The following is a 19554-nucleotide window of genomic DNA, read 5'->3' on the forward strand; positions in this document are numbered from 1 at the left end:
GAAGCTCTTAAGGAAACTGGCATTTTGCGCCTCCCAAATAAATCCACACTGCGAGACTACACAAACTTTATTCAACCCAAGTCTGGTTTTCAGACACATGCATTTGAGGTATAGAATATTTAAATGAAAATATTTTCCAGAATTTTAATAAATGAAGTAGCACTAAAATATAATATTTGCAAGGAATTTATAAGAGAAAACTTTGTAAAATGCCTGGAAAAAAAGGAAAAATAAGAATAAAAACAGCATTATTTTCAAGGAGTTGAAAAAGATTGCAGAAAACTTTCCCCCAGAGAAGAGATATGTAGCACTCTTACATGACGAGATGAAAATAAAAGAAGATCTTGTCTTTGATAGACGAAGTGACCAGGTCATAGGCTTTACAAACCCAGATTCATGGAAATTTGATGAGGTTTTCTTCAATATGTAAATTCACATACAACTCGCTCAAACCAATTTTTTAGTTACAATTGTATCAGTCTATGTGTGTCTTGTACAGAAATTGTGCAAAACATTTAAGCATAATGTTAATCTGTAAATAATATGACCTTGACATACTGAACATGATATACTTGGTATGCTTCTGACCATTTGATATTTCATGTATCAAGATTTTTAATTACCAATTACATGTACTCCATGGTTTATTGAAGGATGAAATCAACAGAATTGCCTCACATGTCCTTGTGTTCATGGTGGTGGGCATTAATTCCCACATCAAGATGTCCATTGGGCACTTCCCAACTAAAACTGCAACAGCAGATGTCCTTTATCCTCTTTTATGGAGAGCTGTTGCTTATCTAGAGGCATCTGGAGTAAAGGTCTGGTATATCTCTTCTTAATGTGAACTTGCATAAAAGTAACATTGGTTTATGTACTTGTATTTCTAAAATAGCATCTATGACATAGGTGATTTCATCCTCCAGTGACAAAGCGTCACCAAATCAACGTCTGTACATACTACATAGAGTAGGGAATGAGGCCGTGGTCTACAAAGCCGATAACCAATTCTCAGCAGAGAGTCGAAACGTGTATTTCATTTCTGATGCCCCACACTTAATAAAGACTATCAGAAACAACATCAACAAGTCAAAGCCTGGGGGAACAAAGTATCTTTGGGTTTGTGGATCTACCAATATGTCACAATATGTATCTTGTTCACAATAAATTCCAATCATTGATAAAAATGAAAACAAAAAATCATGTTAAAAATAGGATGCCGTTCAATCCTACATATGTCTGTTAGTCATATTGTTAACTAAGATAAAACTGGAATACTGTTTATTATTCCAGAACAACAACAAAAACATCTTATGGACTCATGTTGAACAAATTTATAGAGATGATACTCAAGGGCATCTGTACAGGACTAAATTGGGATATGACCATGTATACTTGACCCCTTCTTCTACTATGAGTGTGCGACTTGCAGCCCAGGTGAGAAAATTGGGTTTAAAAAACTGTTCTTAACCAATTAACTTTCATTTAATAATATGTTGAATGGTTTGATTTGCGTTAATAAGAGTTGATTAATGATAAATTTAGGTTTTGAGTGACTCTGTTTCAAGAGTCATGGCAGGATACTATGGACCAGTGATGTCTGAAACTGCAAAATTCTTCTCCCTGGTCGACAGATTCTTTGACTGCCTGAATGGCCGTTCACTGCAAGAGTCTGTCCGTGTTCGGAAACCGGATCTGGCTCCGTACAAAGTACAAAATGATCAAAGATTTCAGGTATCACTTCACTTGTAATGTAAGTCACTTTTAATCTATAGTTGACTTATTCAATAACTTAAACATTTATTTTGTTATTCAGTTCCTGCAAAGAGAATTCCTTGGATATCTGGAGCAGTGGATGACGACAGTAAAAAACAGACAAGGATTTTCGAAATCTGAACAAAACAAAATGTTCCTCTCATATCAAACATATGAGGGGATTGTTATGACAGGTGAAGCACATGAAGTTCAGAACTAATATGATTTATGTCTATGTCATTACATAACTTTTCACAATAAATTTAGCAAAACTTACCTTTTTCATGCATAATGAATGAAAAATGGTATTTCCAAGTCAAATACCCTTGTTCTCAAATTTGTATTCATGAAAAAAAGAAGAAATTCAAGAACTAAAAATGTCAGAATTTTAAATCAGGAAAAATATATCATGAATATGCTTTGGAATTTACAGTCAATGCTTTCATAGAGGCAACTAAGTACCTGTTAGGCCAAGGACTACCATACGTGTTAAGCCACGACTTCTGCCAGGATCCACTTGAAGAGCATTTTGAGAGGCACCGTGGCCTTGGATCACGGCACGACAACCCTACTGCTCATCAGTTCAGGTTCGAGTAAAATGTGTACAACTAACTTCATTCTATTCACTACAAGAGGACCATGGGGCATTGTGCTTACCTGAGTCACATTGGCCTATTATTCTTTCATCATCAGATATTAAAAAAGATTGAGAAATATAGTTAGTCAAATAATTTCTTTATACTTCTAATTATATTTAAAAAACCAAGCATCAATCATTATTACCAATTATTAATAATTTCAGTTATCAAGAAAACCAACTGCGATTGCAGAGAGATCTTGCATTTACTGTTAATCCGAAGGGAAATACAGCTGGCAGAAATGGGGAGAAGAGACCAACAGTTGTATCCAACAGCCCATTGAAACGCATTAAAAGGCACTAAATATAAAAAAAAAATATTAAAGTAATATTGTTGTCTAGATTTCTTTTACTTTCTTTCATAGAGAAACACATATAACATACAGCCCTCTAATGTAACAATCATTCAAATAATTACATGTATATCATTTTTGGTGTATCAAATGTTACAAAGAATTATATCTCTCAGGATGGTTATCTAATCAATAGACTTACGAAGTGACTTCTGTTTTCTGGCTGTTTTTGTCTTAACAAGATACTTTTCCATGGTGTGCCTACATTTCGCATGACACCTTACTTTATGGAACACAGACAGAACAAAAAGCATCAATTTCTCTTGTGAAGAAGAGTCTGTGTCAGTGTGGTATGTGCATTTATAAAATACGCTGACAACAGTTTCATTCTGACAGACAGAATCAGTGAACAGTTGAAGTGAAGGAACAGATAAATCTGTTGCTGCATTACATAAATTTCTAAAGATAAATTCCAACAACATTACAAAATCTATAAATGCAGAGATTGGCTGCACTAAACCACCTCTTGATTTCACAGAAATCAGTTTTGAATTTCCATCCTTATCTTTCAGTTTCTCAATTAATGTAATAATTGAAGGTATTGCACCAAACTTTTTTTTAACAACGAAAGAGTACAAACCCTGCAACATAAGAAACAAGAAAACATTGATGTAACCATCAATTGTCGCCCGGGAAATATATAAAGTAAACAATGGAAATGACCTTTGACATCAAACCGCTTCGATACGTGTGAAAAGGCATGCGTCTAATTGATGGAGACGATAGTCGCGAATATTTGGAAAACTTATAGTCGGATAAATGTCAAACAAAAACGATACCATTTTAAACTTCAATTCCTCGAGTAAATGTTGGCTGCATAAAATATAAATTGAAGGTAGACACATGCATCACCTATATTCAAAAATGTATTTAATTTTCAATTTTAGAATATAAAACACGAAGTGTGCATAGTACGTTTTTATGCGAGAAGTAAAATTCGATGATCTAAAAAAGGGGACCTGTCGTTTTTTCGATAGTAAATGATAAACAACTTTATATATTAAATGTGAAAAACATATCTATCTTTAGAGAATCACTTTATGGAAGTAAATATATTATGTATCTCGTAATTTATAAAGGGAAAGAACATTCTGATTAACAATCTTTTCAATGTTTAGAAAACCTTTAATTTTGAATAACTACTCCCACCCCAATCCCCATATACCAACACTTAAACTTATATGTATAGAGCAGCCCGGTCCTCCGGGCTGCAATAATATCTCTTTCATTCGATGTCAAACCTTCTGCAGTATCACTACTGGAACTTTGGGGTTCTGATGTTCCATCTTTCAACATCTCCTCAGCTGCTTGGAGACAAACAAAAGCTTTGTTTTGTTCCTTCTTTAATGTCCCTCTGGAGTATTTTTCATTCATATGGAAACACCAACACTTGCCGGTGGAGGACTACAAATTTTATCCTATGCTCAGCACTCAGGGCCTTTGAGCAGTGAGGGATCTTTTTTGTGGCAGCACCTACTTTGACACGTGACCACGGTTTATACAGCCTCATCTAAAGGACCAGTCTCCACGTCCCCAGTGGGATTCGATCCCGCGACGTAAGGATTGACTCCTAATTTTAGACTCTAGTGCGGACGCTTTAACCACTGCACCAAGCGGGCGACTGTTATCTTTAAGAATGACAAGTTAAGAACTTGTTAAACTAAAAGGCTACACAAACAACTAGTAATGCTGATCCATTACCTGTCACTTCCTCATCACATTCTTCTGGTTCACGTAGAGACACAGTTGTTTCAACTCGATGCTCATCTAAAACATAAATAAAGATTTGAAAGCTCAACTCAGTGAATGTTATCATTAAGAATGACAGACTTCTATCCTAACGTTTTACTTAATAAGAGTATGTAACATTAAAGGAGAGAATGTATGGCGGAACCGGGAATCGAACCCTGGATCCCTGCATCACTAGTCAGATGTCTTCTGACTGAGCTATCCTTGATGACATCCCAAACCATTACAAGTACACTGTATATTCATCATAACTAACAATCACCTGGAACTAGAATATAGCTTATACATGTATTTATATTGTGACAAAAATGCTTCCAAATAAAATTGGTTGGGCACTTTAAGAACCAGAAGTCTCTATCGAGACTGTAGCTGTACTGGTTTGTACTTACAACAAAGGATGAGGAAAGAAGCCATTGCCATCAGACCAAAACTGTAGAAGGAGTAGCGTTTTAAAGGACTTTCACAGAAAATTCTGTTTTTAGTAACCATGGCAACACCGTTCATCCAAATAAAAAACCGATGCACTATTCTATGTATTTTAGTATAGTCTACTTGTGTGCCAAGTTATATTGAAATCAAATCAAAACTGTAGAAGGAGTAGTGTTTTAACACTTTAACTACCAGAGATTTTGCGTTTTTACTGCAAATTGACTAAAAATTTTCGAATTGAAATTTGGATATTTTCTAGTCACTTTTACATAGAGCAACCTGTATATTTTCTGAAAGGTAAAATCTTAAAGTATTTAATTTTGTTGAGTAAAGTGACATTGTGGTTGCCATGGCAACGGATAAGACCCATCATTGCCAAAATATGTGTTTTTCTCGTTTTTACTTCCCATAAATACAAACAAATTTACAAATAACGCTTCCAGAACAGAAAATTGATTGATACTACAGAAACAAAGAATTAATTGTCAACTAGTTTTAAGTTACACTTATTAATTTTATTTTAAAGAGGGGTTTGACATAATGTCTGCAACCGTAAACATGGTAATGTATTGCGGCATTACAGCTGTCTGAACGTATGTAAGCAATTTTTCAATCGCTTTCCCTCTTACAGATTTCGATTGATTTGAAATTAAATTTGGTACACTTGTAGAGAACACTCACACAATTTTTTTTTTTATTTTAGTACTTTCATTTCAATGAAAAGTGTTGCCATGGTAACAAAAAAATTGGAATTTTGAGAAGGGGGCATCTTACAGATTGTTACGATTTCAACAAAATGTGGTAAACTACACCGTGTATTCAATGCCATGCTGCGCATTGAAATTACAAATGATGTTACAAAAATTGACATTTATAAAACGTTGGTCAAAGGGAGATGAGGAATAATATTCCTATAAAGACTATTTTATATTCCTTTGTTAAGTTGTTAAGTCGTTAGTGTTGATTTGATGTCATCATCGTCAGATTCATGAAAGAAAATATTTCGTCTTAAATACCATATTTTCTTCCTAGAAAAAAAGCCATATGTCTAAGATTAATTGATTGTATGTTGTTTTATGTCCCATTCAAAAATGTTCACTAACGTAGAGACGTTACCATATATACTGACGATCAAAGTTTGACCTTTGACCTTTACTCAGTTCTCAGGGACATTGAGCAGTGAGGGATCTTTATCATGCCTACGCCTGACGTGACACAGGACCTTGGTTTTTAAGGTCTCATACAACTCAAATCTTTAACGTCAAGTTCCGAGCACATAGCTAAGGAACAGATGCTACCCATTTTATATCATCTTAGGTCAGTCGCGGTCGAGATTCGAACCCACGATCTCCCTATCATGGAACGATAGGTACCTTAAACGGTGCCAAATGTTTTAGATGCACCTGTACATGTGCAATGCCTAGTCATTTTTGACATCAACCCCCCCCCCCCCCCCCCAACAATTTATTAGAGTTTTATCATAGAATAAAATTACTTGTCTGCAGGTTCCAGAAGTCTGAAGATTAGAATTCTCCACAATATGTACTCAACATTAATATCACTAGCTCATCTATAAGTTTTAAAAAACTGCCATAGGGCCATGGGAAAGCACTACGCACACGCCTTTCGATTCCTTAATACGGTGTCAAATTATTAATTGTTCTTAATTACAACTCTTTCTATAAGGGGCAAGAAAATGTTCATCCATTGAAACATCACCAGACTTTAAAATAGTACTCAGATTTCAAAATACTTATGGATATGGATAGATGATTTTTCATTTTTTTCCATATGATTAACAAATGTAAAATAATATACATTGTATGACTGAGTTCGATGGCAACATGCATTCTGTTAAACCCAAGAACCAAACTGTCTGCCTGAAGCCGTTAGGCCGAAGGGAGACAGTTTGATTCGAGGGTCGACAAAACACATTTTGTCTGAGAATTTTTTTCAGCTCACCTGAGCCGAATTAAGGCTCAAATGAGATTTTCTGATCACATTTTGTCCGGCGTCCGTCTCTCTGTATAGCTTTTTGTCCATTTGTCTGTCTGTAAACTTTTCACATTTTCAACTTCTTCTCAAGAACCGCTGGACCAATTTCAACTAAACTTGCCACAAAGCATCCTTGGGTGAAGGGGGTTCAAGTTTGTTCAAATGAAGGGCCACACCCTCAACCAAGGAAGATAATTGGGAATTATTGAAAATTTGGTGTTATGTTTTAGAATTCTTTTTCTCAAGAACCACTGTGCCAGGAAACTGAAACTTATGGGGAAACATCCTCAGGTAGTGTAGATTCAAGTTTGTTCAAATCATGACCCCCGGGGGTAGGGCGGGGCCACAATGACCAATCAAAGTTTTACATAGACATATATAGCAACATTCTTTAAAAAAAATTCTTTAAAAAAATTCTTTAAAAACCTTCTTCTCAAGAATAGCAAAGCCATGATTGGTCATGGGACTACTTTTAGATCTAAATTGATCAAAAATAATTTATTTCCACTTTTTCCTAGCCCCATTGCTTAGGTGAGCGATGTGGCCCATTGTTTTACTTGCACGTATTTTGTACTGTCTTTCATGATGTAACAATAGGTCTGTCACTTTTGAACACCAGCAAATGAAAATGAGATTAAGTTTCACCCATTCTGTGACGTAAGCGGTCCAACATCTCATCGACCGGTCCAACATTTTATTCTGAATCAGCGGTCCAACATCGATTTTTTATGCCCGCTAAGCAAAACATTAGAAATGTTAGACTCTTTTCCGTATAGATTTGTATAATAAATTTTTAAAGGTATAACAAAATATATATTTTTCTGCAAAGATACCCCCGTGTGAATTGACAAAAGCTTTGGATGAATCTGTTAAATAACAATTCATTATCGCTGGAATAAAAGATTTTCAAAATATTTTCCGTTGATTTATGATGTTAAAAACAAATTTTTAACAAAATTGTGAAGCTTTTTTAGGGAATTTCCGGATAATTCTGATTAAACTTTCATTAACTTATTTCCACAGCATTTTAAAAACCAGAGGCGACTTTGAAATTCGATAGCGCATTTTACTATTTTTGCGCGATCATCTTGCACAGACTACATACTAGCTCGGTTTTATTTATTTTTTATAACAGTATATATTATTCAACTTTCTCAGCTTCCTCAATGCACACCTTGTAATCCCGGCTAATCTGTAAAGGGCTATTCAACGAGAAAAATTATTTTAGTTAATCCCAAGTTTTCTAACTTCATCAAGTTTGATAGAGACTTGTTTTTACTCTGTGTGGCCTGAAAAACTTACAGCACATGTATTATCACGAGTGTTTAAGACTTTGGAGCTTTTTACTCGTCTACAAGTGAAATAGAAAAAAAAGGCTAAGTCAGCGACCAGTCATTGATCAAAAAAAAAAATCCAGATATAGGATTTGGTGACTTTAGGAGGAATAAGCATTCCCATCAGACCGGTCACACTGTGAGCCCTTTGTATTACTGTATACAAAGTTATTTTCGTCCTTTTCCACTTGAGTATAATTTTGTCCTGTTTTAAATTCACACTTTCATAAATCTGTTTAAGAAATTATGCTTTACAATTTGAATTCGCCCCGTTTTAAATTTGCCCAATCAAGGAGAGGGCAAAAGAAGCGAAAATAAAACCAGGGCAAAAATTTTCCTGTATACAGTAATTAGGTATAGATGGAACACCCCTTAGCCATATTTAGTGCTAAATCAAAGGCTTAACTGGGCCTAAATACTAATTATAATTATACCTGCAAAAACTGACTGGAAAAAAAAGAAGTAATCAAACCTTCATGCTGTGGTAAATATTTGAAATTATCCATTTAGAAAAAAATAAATAAATAAATCTTAGTATTGTACACATTATTTTAAATTTGGATCACCATTCCAGACGTACTAAATAAACATCAATTCTCCTATGACACCCCCCCCTCCCAATACGAGTTTGCATCTGTTTGAGTTTGTTTGGGTCATGCTCTCGATCACGCATAATTTCTGATTTGTAAAATGATAACGATAATATTGAATTATTTTTTATGAACTGCTCCTTAATTAGTACATGTACAGGAATACCAAATTCGACAGGGGTTTCTGAAACAAGAGGTGTGCGCAATCATGGCGCTGAGCCAATGACTTTTACTACATTTACATATATCTCCCAAAATTATGGATTTTTTTATGTATATGGCTCAGATCATGTCGAACATTAACTCTTCTTTACGAGTTATTCATTTAAAAAAAAATAAATTTGTACCAAGTATCAAAAGATTCAGTTTGTTTTACATTGCGTTCATAAACAAATTCGTTGTACACGTAAACCGTCAAATGACGTCATAGTGCATTTTGAGTGTTTTACTCGTAAAGGATCCAATATTCAACAACAAATATCTCTGTAACGGATGCGTGTACCTTATAACGTCAATCATAAAAATTGCAGGGAAAGTTCCAAACTTTTGGGTTATGGCATTTATTTTAATTTTATTTTGTGTTGTAATTTAGATAAAGCAAACAGAAAATAGCTGAAAATCAGTCATTTATGCGTAATTTTCTCAATTTCCTGGTAGGATATGCAATATTCATGTCAGGTTTATGATAATTTCCTAACATCAAATAGAAAAATTTTGTGTAGCAAAATTGTTCAGTTTCTTCTCTAGTTTAAGAAAATATCAATTGTTTTGTGGTATCCCAATTATTAACAAAACGCCAACACTTTTATGTCTGTGAGGGTGAAAGTGCGTCCAAATGCGTCTCTGGGGGTTAAAGGGTTAAAGGAATTTCACAGAAAATTCTATTTTTAGTAACCATGGCAACATCGTTCATTGAAATCAAAAACCGATGAACTATTCTATGTATCTTAGTGTAGTCTACTTGTGTGCTAAGTTATATTGAAGTCAGATCAAAACTGTAGGAGAAGTAGCGTTTTAAATGAATTTCACAGAAAATTCTATTTTTAGTAACCACAGCAACATCGTTCATTGAAATCAAAAACCGATGCACTATTTTATGTATCTTAGTGTAGTCTACGTGTGTGCCACGTTATATTAAAATCAGATTAAAACTGTAGGAGGAATTGCGTTTTGAAAAATTGTTTATAGACAGACGGACAGACAGACGGACGGACGACTGACACCTTACTATCGCATAAGCTCGTCTGGTCTCTGACCAGTAGAGCTAAAAATTTATGGAAATGTACAAACATAGGTAATCAGAGATTACAGAGCTCACCTCAACGTGTGTTGTCTTTAAGTAAGGCAAATTAAGTCACACAATTAACCAACAAAAAGTGTACATCCAAAAATGCAAAATTTATGCAATTTTGATACTTTGGAATAGACCTATATAAAAATTAAAAACTCATCATGAAAATGTAATTAAAATCCAGCATCTGAAGCAAGATTGAGAGTTTTCATCCCTTGATGCATCATTTGTGCAACTGGTTTATATAAGCCTTATAGTTTCTTGGTGATAGACTTGCACCCATAACTTTTACGAGGTCTATTATCTGGAAAATGTATGTCAAATTCAGCATCTGAAGCAAGTCCATTAGTGTGCATCCTAAGATGTATCATCCATGCAAGTTTGGTCAACATAGGGCTTAAAGTTACTTGCAAATGAAACCTGTATAAAAAATTAACCTTTCCACTAATCCAGAAAATAAAGGTCAGATTCAGCATCCGAAGCCAGCCTAGTAGAATGCACCTTTAGATGTACCATCAATGCAAGTTTGGTCATTAAAGGGCTCAAAGTTACTTGGAAATGAATCCTGCACCATAAACTTTAACCTGTTTACTTGTCCAGAAAATGTAGGTCAGATTCAGCATCCGAAGCAAGTCTGGTTGTATGCATCCTAAGATGTACCATCCATGCAATTTAGTCGTTATAGGGTTCATAGTACATGTACCTTAGAAATAAAACCTGCAACAAAAATTTTAACCTGTTCACTCAACTGGAAAATGTAGGTCAGATTCAGCATCCAAAGCAGGTCTTGTAATATGCATCCTAAGATGTACCATCCATGCAAGTTTGGTCATTATATGTCTCATAGTAACTTGGAAATGAAACCTGCGCCAAAAACTTTAACCTGTTCACTCAACCGAAAAATGTATGTCAGATTCAGCATCCAAAGCAAGTCTAGTAGAATGCATCCTAAGATGTACCATCTGTGCAAGTTTGGTCATTATAGGGCTCAAAGTATCTTTGAAATGAAACCTTCACCAAAAACTTTAACCTGTTCACTCAACCGGAAAATGTAGGTCAGATTCAGCATCCGAAGCAATGCTGGTAGTATGCATCCTAAGATGTATCATCCATGCATGTTTGGTCATTATATGTCTCATAGTAACTTGGAAATGAAACCTGCGCCAAAAACTTTAACCTGTTCACTCAACCGAAAAATGTAGGTCAGATTCAGCATCCAAAGCAAGTCTAGTAGAATACATCCTAAGATGTACCATCCATGCAAGTTTGGTCATTATATGTCTCATAGTAACTTGGAAATGAAACCTGCACCAAAAACTTTAACCTGTTCACTCAACCGAAAAATGTAGGTCAGATTCAGCATCCAAAGCAAGTCTAGTAGAATACATCCTAAGATGTACCATCCATGCAAGTTTGGTCATTATAGGGCTCAAAGTATCTTTGAAATGAAACCTTCACCAAAAACTTTAACCTGTTCACTCAACCGGAAAATGTAGGTCAGATTCAGCATCCGAAGCAATGCTGGTAGTATGCATCCTAAGATGTATCATCCATGTAAGTTTGGTCATTATATGTCTCATAGTAACTTGGAAATGAAACCTGCACCAAAAACTTTAACCTGTTCACTCAACCGAAAAATGTAGGTCAGATTCAGCATCCAAAGCAAGTCTAGTAGAATACATTCTAAGATGTACCATCCATGCAAGTTTGGTCATTATAGGGCTCAAAGTATCTTGGAAATGAAACCTGCGCCAAAAACTTTAACCTGTTTACTCAACCGAAAAATGTAGGTCAGATTCAGCATCCAAAGCAAGTCTAGTAGAATACATCCTATGATGTACCATCCATGCAAGTTTGGTCATTATAGGGCTCAAAGTATCTTCGAAATGAAACCTACATCAAGAACTTTAACCTGTTCACTCAACCGGAAAATATTGGTCAGATTCAGCATCCGAAGCAATGCTGGTAGTATGCATCCTAAGATGTATCATCCATGTAAGTTTGGTCAACATAGGGCTTATAGTTACTCGGAAATGAGACCTACACCAAAAACTGCACCAAAAATGTTAACCTGCACCAAAAACATTAACCTGGTCATTCCTTTGCTGAAATTGCAGCATCTGAAACTTTGAATGGTACAATGAAACACACAAGCAACATCTTCCATGCATGTCTAATCAATATAGGACATACATGTAGAAGTACTTAAAAAGAAAACTGCTCCAAAAAACTTAACGTTAACCCGGGACGCCGACGCCGAGGGTATCACATAAGCTCCCCCAACTTCGTTGAGGTGAGCTAAAAATGAAAAACAAGAGGCCCAGGGGCCACATCGCTCACCTGAGCAATTGGCTAGGAAAAAGCATATATGAAATCAGAACTTAAAGTTTACTGAGGAGGGGGGGGGGGGGTTGAATTTTGAACTTTGATCGGCCATTTTGGCCCCACCCTTCCCCCGGGGGTCATGATTTGTACAAATTTGAATCTACACTACCTGAGGATAATTCCACATGAGTTTCATATTTCCTGGCCCAGTGGTTCTTGAAAAGAAGATTTTAAAAGATTTTTTCCTATATATTCATATGTAAAAATTTGATCGGCCATTTTGGCCCCACCCTTCCCCCCGGGGGTCATGATTTGAACAAACTTGAATCAACACTACCTGAGGATAATTCCACAAGAGTTTCATTTTAACTGGCCCAGTGGTTCTTGAGAAGAAGATTTTTAAAGATTTTTCCTAAATATTCCTATGTAAAACTTTGATCGGCCATTTTGGCCCCACCCTACCCTGGGGGGTCATGATTTGAACAAACTAGAATCTTCACTACCTGAGGATGATTCCACATGAGTTTCATCTTTCCTGTCTCAATGGTTCTTCAAAAGAAGATTTTTAAAGATTTTTCCTATACCGTATAAGTGGAAATTTTAGCGAGACGCAAATTTAGCGATTTGCCTTGAAAAACAGGTAATTGATTTTTAGCGAGATGTTATTTTAGCGATCTTGAAATGAATGTTAAAGAAGTCATAACAAATAAATTGCAATCAATTTTTAGCGATATTCAATTTTAGCGATCTCCGTACCCTCGCTAATAATGTCAAAATTAAATTATCGCTAAAAATTCTACTTATACGGTATATTCCTATGTAAAACTTTGATCGGCCATTTTGGCCCCACTCTTCCCCTGGGGTCATGATTTGAACAAACTTGAATCTACACTACCTGAGGATGACTCAATATGAGTTTCATCTTTCCTGGCCCAGTGATTCTTGAGAAGATGATTTTTTTTAAAATGTCATTAATTTTTCTCTAACTCATAATTATCTCCCCTTGGAAAAGGGCATGGTCCTTCATTTGAACAAATCTGAATCCCCTTTACCCAAGGATACTTTGTAGCAAGTTTGGTTGAAATTGGCCAAGTGGTTCTTGAGAAGAATATGAAAATGTGAAAAGTTTATGACAACGACAACGCCGACAACGACAACGACGACAACGACAGACAACGGACAAATTGTGATCAGAAAAGCTCACTTGAGCCTTTGGCTCCGGTGAGCTAAAAAAGTGGAAAAACTATAAACATGAACATCTAAAACCATTAGAGATGGTATAAAGTTCCATGACCTGTCAACAACTTAAATATACTCAGAGCTTCTTATAACAGTTTAGTCAAATTAAATTAAATATTGTAAACAAAAGCTTTGTTTTGTTTCTTCTTTAATGTCCTTTTGGAGTATTTTAATTCACATGGAAACACCAACACTTGCCGGTGGAGGACTACAAATTTTGTCCTTTGCTCTTAAGGTGTCAGCACTCAGGGTCTTTGAGCATTGATGGATCTTTATTGTGCCAGCACCTACTATGACACGTGGCCACGGTTTACACGGCCTCATCTGAAGAACCAGTCTCCACGTCCCTAGCGGGATTTGAACCCGCGAAGTAAGGATTGACTCCTAACTTTGAGACTCTAAAGCCGACACTTTAACCACTGCGCCAAGCAGGTGAATGTTATCTTTAAGAATGACGTTAAGAACTTGTTCAACTAAAAGGCTACACAAACAACTTTAGCGCACATTTCCCTATGTATATTTCTACGCGTGACAAGACACAACATTGATATGAAAAATGACCCAAACATTTGGAGTACTAGAATAACACAATTAAGGTAAATTTTAGGCATTATAAATTTTATGGATATTTTTATGGATTGAACCAGAAAAGTTAAAAAAACATGACTGACATCTCATCAAAATCACACCTATATATACCATGCGCTGAAGTTAGATCTACAACATTTCTTCATTGTGTAACATATAGTACGTAAATTGGACACATGATCGACACAACTCCAGGTAAATGAACAGAAGACAAAAGGTATGCCTAATATTATGATATTAGATAATAGTAGTAATATATTGTCCATCTGCTGTTATGTATGTAATGTAATTTGTATGGAATTTGTATGTTATGCAATTTAAACAATTATTCTATCACAACATCATAAATACGATGAAATTCCAAAATTATAGAAAGTTTATTTCAACATTTATAATGAGGCATTTCGAAACAGTCTGCATTGAGACTGTGTTGACTAACAGTTATTTAAAAAGTGAAAAAATATTCCTTTCTCAAATTAATTCTTTTCGGTTCTAGCTATATAACTTTAACCTAAATAGTAAAGAAAATTTTAACTCACATACTGAAAATGTGTTAAAATTCTACAAGCTACTTAAATCACTTTGAAAGGGGGGGGGGTCTTCTGTTGTACTTATAAATTAATGAAATTTAACAGATTCAAGAAAACCTTTTTACGAGGTGACAGTATCAATTAGTTTGAATTTCACCGTTTTATTTAAGAAATGAATGTAATATTTTTTTCCTTTGATCTATGTACTAGTATCAAAGAAAAATTTGGACGGAAAACTTTTTCATCGATGTGCTACGCGCATTGATGAAATTTTCCGTCCAAATTCAAAATGGCTCAATCGAAAAAAAAAAACGTTCTCAAATATTGTCGTGGCATGACCAACATTCTCTGAAATAATTTAAAGTTCTTGAACACAAAAAACTTACTTATTGTGTTATCCCAATCGGTCTATTTTCCCCGGTAAGTTATTTAAGTTCGTAAATGTAAGGAGAAGCTACTCAAATATTCTTTGTTCTAACGTAAGGTCATTACACATAAATTTTGAATTTCATTTGCACATCTTTTCAACTCAATTTCAAACCGAACATATAAATACGTACCACAACCTGTTAATGCTGTTAAACTTGAAAGAGTCTACTGCCGACTGCTTAAGGATACACCAAAGGCTTTTTTCAAGAATTTTGTCAATTTTGAGATTTTTGGCTGAGAAAACAATTTTAATCACTGCTTTATAATGCATGAAAAATTCTTGCTGATTATTTAATTTGTTTTCTTATTATTTAACAATAATCAAACATAAACACTAACACATGTGAATGTGCCGTTATTGAAGCTTCTGATTTGGTCTGTAACTGCCTACTTCTGAAAGAAGCAATAAATCACTGTGACCACTTGGGGAATTCTTTACTAGGTACACAGAGGTTATCAGTAATTAAACTACAGGGACTCTTGATTTAGGGAAGGAGATCTAACAGGTCACTAATGACTATGAAATAGGAGGTGGAGCTTAGCTCTTGCCATTTTGCCGGGAAATATTTCTGATTCAGAATTGAACCTATTTTACTTCATTAAAAGCACCTAAATAAAGAATAGAACCTCCCATTCTTGTGAATATGCATAGGAAATATGGATAAGTGACAGGCATCCAAACCTGAATTTCCAAGGTGTCATATATTTCTATAGCTTTGGCAGAATTTGTTGTGAAATGGGTTTTTGCCCTCTACTGTAATGTAAGATCAGACAGTTGGTGGTATTATTTCAAAGGATTCAGCTCCCTTATTTATTGACCAATTTCTCTGAAAACCGGTCAGAATACGTCTCAGATGTGTGTTCACAAAACCGTATCTCAAATTTTTGATGTCTTGCTCAGTTCTCGAATTATTGGGGGAAATGTTGAATTGGGCTAATAAATGGGTAAAATCGAAAGACAAATGGATGTAACTTTTGAATAAAAAGATTTATCAAAAATCTGAGATACAGTTTTAAAGTTCAACCTTTAATCTACATTGAGGCAAAATGTTGACTTTGAGAGGTCGAGTACAAAAAAGTTGAATTATAAAATATAAATGCACTAATATCTACATTAAAATATTAATAATTTTTTAATAAAATAAAAATGAAAATTTAAATTAAGATCATTAAATAGTAAATTTAACAAGCTTTCAAATGATATATACTTTTAATATGTTATCTTTGTTAATGAAAGAATTACAAGCAAATTAAATTTTGCCCTTTGGAAACCTTTGGTGTGTCCTTAAGATTAAAAGAATCTCCACATTCATACAGTGTTGTTTTTGTCGATCATTCGTTTCCCAAGATTTATAACAGATTAACTGTTTTCCTCTCTTTGGTAGCATAAAAAAAACCGTTTCTTCCGAATTCTGTTGTTCGTACCAGATATCTTAAAGACAACTATTTAACAAAAGTATGTCGATTGCTTTTTCTTCTTTCCCAAAACTATTGTTGTTATGCAGACGATTTGATTTGTTTAGCAAAGGGGGATAATAAAAAAAGAAACAAAAGTAGAAAATAAGTCAGGAACGTAACGGACAGGTATCGAAATATCGAAATTATTTATTAAAGTAAAAGTATTTTAATTATTCCTTCAAATCGTCACCTAGCTGGAAGCGGAAAAGATACATGTAGAGACTGTCAAAAGTAGTTCCGGCTGCTTAGTGCAAGTGAACTCTAGATCTTAGTGATGCAGGTACATGTATCATAAGAATTTTTAAACCAATCAGAATCAAGGATTTTATAAAAATTAAATGATTTTAGAATCAAGGTAAAGTCAATGTAGCAGAGATTGTTAATTATAACGAAATATTTCTAATTTTCATTTTATTACAATACACAATATACGTTTTGTACAGAATCAATACGGTATAAAAAATATAGAAAATTAAAAACATTTTTCTGACTTCATAAAATACGTCATTCACAAACACCATTCAAAACGGTTAACAAGCTCTCTTTTAATTTATAAAAAAATGGGTAGCTGTTTCAAGATTAACGTATATAAAGATGTGTCTCTTTAATCACTATTGCTCTGTCTGATTGATAGAGTGTTGTTTCATATTCTTCAAACATTCCTTTGTTAAAAGATATAAATACAGAAAATGAAAATAAGATTCATACATGTAATTCATACAGTGTACATATCATATCTCCTATAGAAAATGCCTCTTTAAATATCAAAATATTTAATATATACTCTAGTAATACTTAAGATTTAAATACTGGTTATTAAGATTAATTGTTGTGTACCTAATGAGGTTTGATCATCATCATGGTCTCCTTAACAAGTGACCCGGATGTAATTATGGGATACCACGGGTTGGTCCAGGACTCTGATGACTAGGGACCATTGAGGAAGGTGCTGTGACCCGACCGGTACCACCATCCTCCTTTATTAAGCTCAGCATGGTTTCCACTGTTATAACTGTTATCCCGGTCTTTGGTAGAAAAGAACATCCCAATCGCATGAATGTAGTAAAAACCACCATTAGTCGTTGCCATGCTGTCGCCTGTAGAATAAGACCGTAGAATATTAACTGGATTGGAAATATAGCTTACGCTTAACAAGTGCAATGACAGACGATGAAATGGGCAGTTACAATTCGAAGCGGACGCTGGGAAAACATTAGATTGAGATTCTAGTTTGAAATTCATATTCAATCCACCAGAGCGGTTTTTTAAACCAAAGTGTGAATGTATGATCCAAAAGACAAACGATTTCAATTCCCAAATATATGATGGTTAAAATTTGTATTATAATGAGTTTATAGCACCTGTTATATTCTTATGGACACTTGTTAATGTAAAAGCAGACATTTTTTTCAGGAGACAGTCATATGATTCTAGAAAGGGGGAGGTCAAAATTTGTCGAGTCAGATCATGCATTGAACCAGATAATTTTAAGAATGACAAGAGCTTTTTTAGTTTTGTCTTCAATGAAAAATGTTGACAACTTTCTTATTTATTTCCAAGATAATTACCCCTCCCCCTCCTGCCAACGTATACATAACACATACATGCATAAATTATAACAAACAGAGAACAAATATTTGTCCCTTCATATGTTCCCTTAAAGCGCTGAATAGAAAATTCCTATATATACCTTATAAGTAGAATTTTTAGCGAGAATTTAATTTTGGCATTATTAGCGAGGCAAATGACATCACTAGAATTGAAAATCGCTAAAAATTATTTGTATTTTATCTGCAATAGCTTCTTTAGTTAGCATTTTAATATTGCTAAAATTACTTCTCGCTAAAAATAAAATACCAGATTTTGAGTATAAATCGCTAAATTTACTTCTCGCTAAAATTTCCACTTATACGGTATATTATTTTCAAACTATAACGAAATTTAAATTATTGTTTCTCTGGGTCAATCAGTAATAACTGTGCCTTCTAGCGTAGCTGAGGTGGATTGAAAATAAATTTCAAACTGTAATTTCAATCCAATATTTTCCCCGCGTCCGCATCGAATTGTACCCGCCCATTTTATTGTCTATCATTTAATGTTTTGATTGTAACAGATAGAAATGACGTAAGCTGCATATTTCCAATCTTGCCAGTTAAGGTTCCGCAGTCTTCAGAGAAAATATTCCACAAATATGAATGTTTAGAATCTCTTTAATTCTTTTCTCAACTCCACTGAACTACACCCCATCTAAATGATTGTTTTTCATGTTGTCTCTCATAAAGCATATTATTGCAGAGTACTTACTACAGTTGACAAAAACATAGGGGTTAAGCCGGTCGTAACGTAAAGGGGATATAAGGCATTTTATGTACTTGGCCTCAGGATCATGAAACAGACTTGAATTTAAGTAAACTGTTCATCACCGATAAAAGGTAACTTATTTTTTACATTTATTTTTAATTTTGCAGAAAACAACACATTTGTAAAGCAATATTGTAAAATAGTTTTTCTTTGGCCTCCTTGACTCTGGTAACGTTTTAGTATTACATAAAAAAATGACTTCAATTGTGTTTAATAATCTCTGTGTTTGATCCCACTTCTTGTTTTAGATGTGTATTTGACTGTAGATGGGTTTGGCTTACTGGATTTATCAGATTATATACTGTTCTTTATCTTCACTTTTGTAAATATCACACTTTTAAATGCAACTACTCCGGGCACTTTAAAATTTAATAATAATGATAAAAATACCGGATAATTTTCATTGCAAATGTCGAAAAATAGTTTAAAAAAGAAAACATGAAAAAAATAATACTGGGTAGATTTGCAAAAATGAAATGAGCAGAAGAAAG

General features: G+C 34.4%; 1 protein-coding gene across 1 annotated transcript; it reads left to right on the forward strand.

Moving 5' to 3' along the window:
- Positions 1 to 1572: 1572 nt before the first annotated feature.
- Positions 1573 to 2389, forward strand: LOC134229931 (uncharacterized). Its single transcript, XM_062711714.1, has 3 exons — positions 1573 to 1734; positions 1817 to 1949; positions 2189 to 2389. The coding sequence occupies exons 1-3, from the start codon at positions 1573 to 1575 to the stop codon at positions 2350 to 2352; spliced, it is 459 nt and encodes a 152-aa protein (XP_062567698.1). The 3' UTR covers positions 2353 to 2389.
- Positions 2390 to 19554: the final 17165 nt, after the last annotated feature.

This window comes from Saccostrea cucullata, unplaced genomic scaffold (genome assembly GCF_032062105.1).
Source record: "Saccostrea cucullata isolate Sc308-1 unplaced genomic scaffold, CSIRO_AGI_Scuc_v1 ctg17413, whole genome shotgun sequence".
In the NCBI taxonomy this organism is placed as follows: domain Eukaryota; kingdom Metazoa; phylum Mollusca; class Bivalvia; order Ostreida; family Ostreidae; genus Saccostrea; species Saccostrea cuccullata.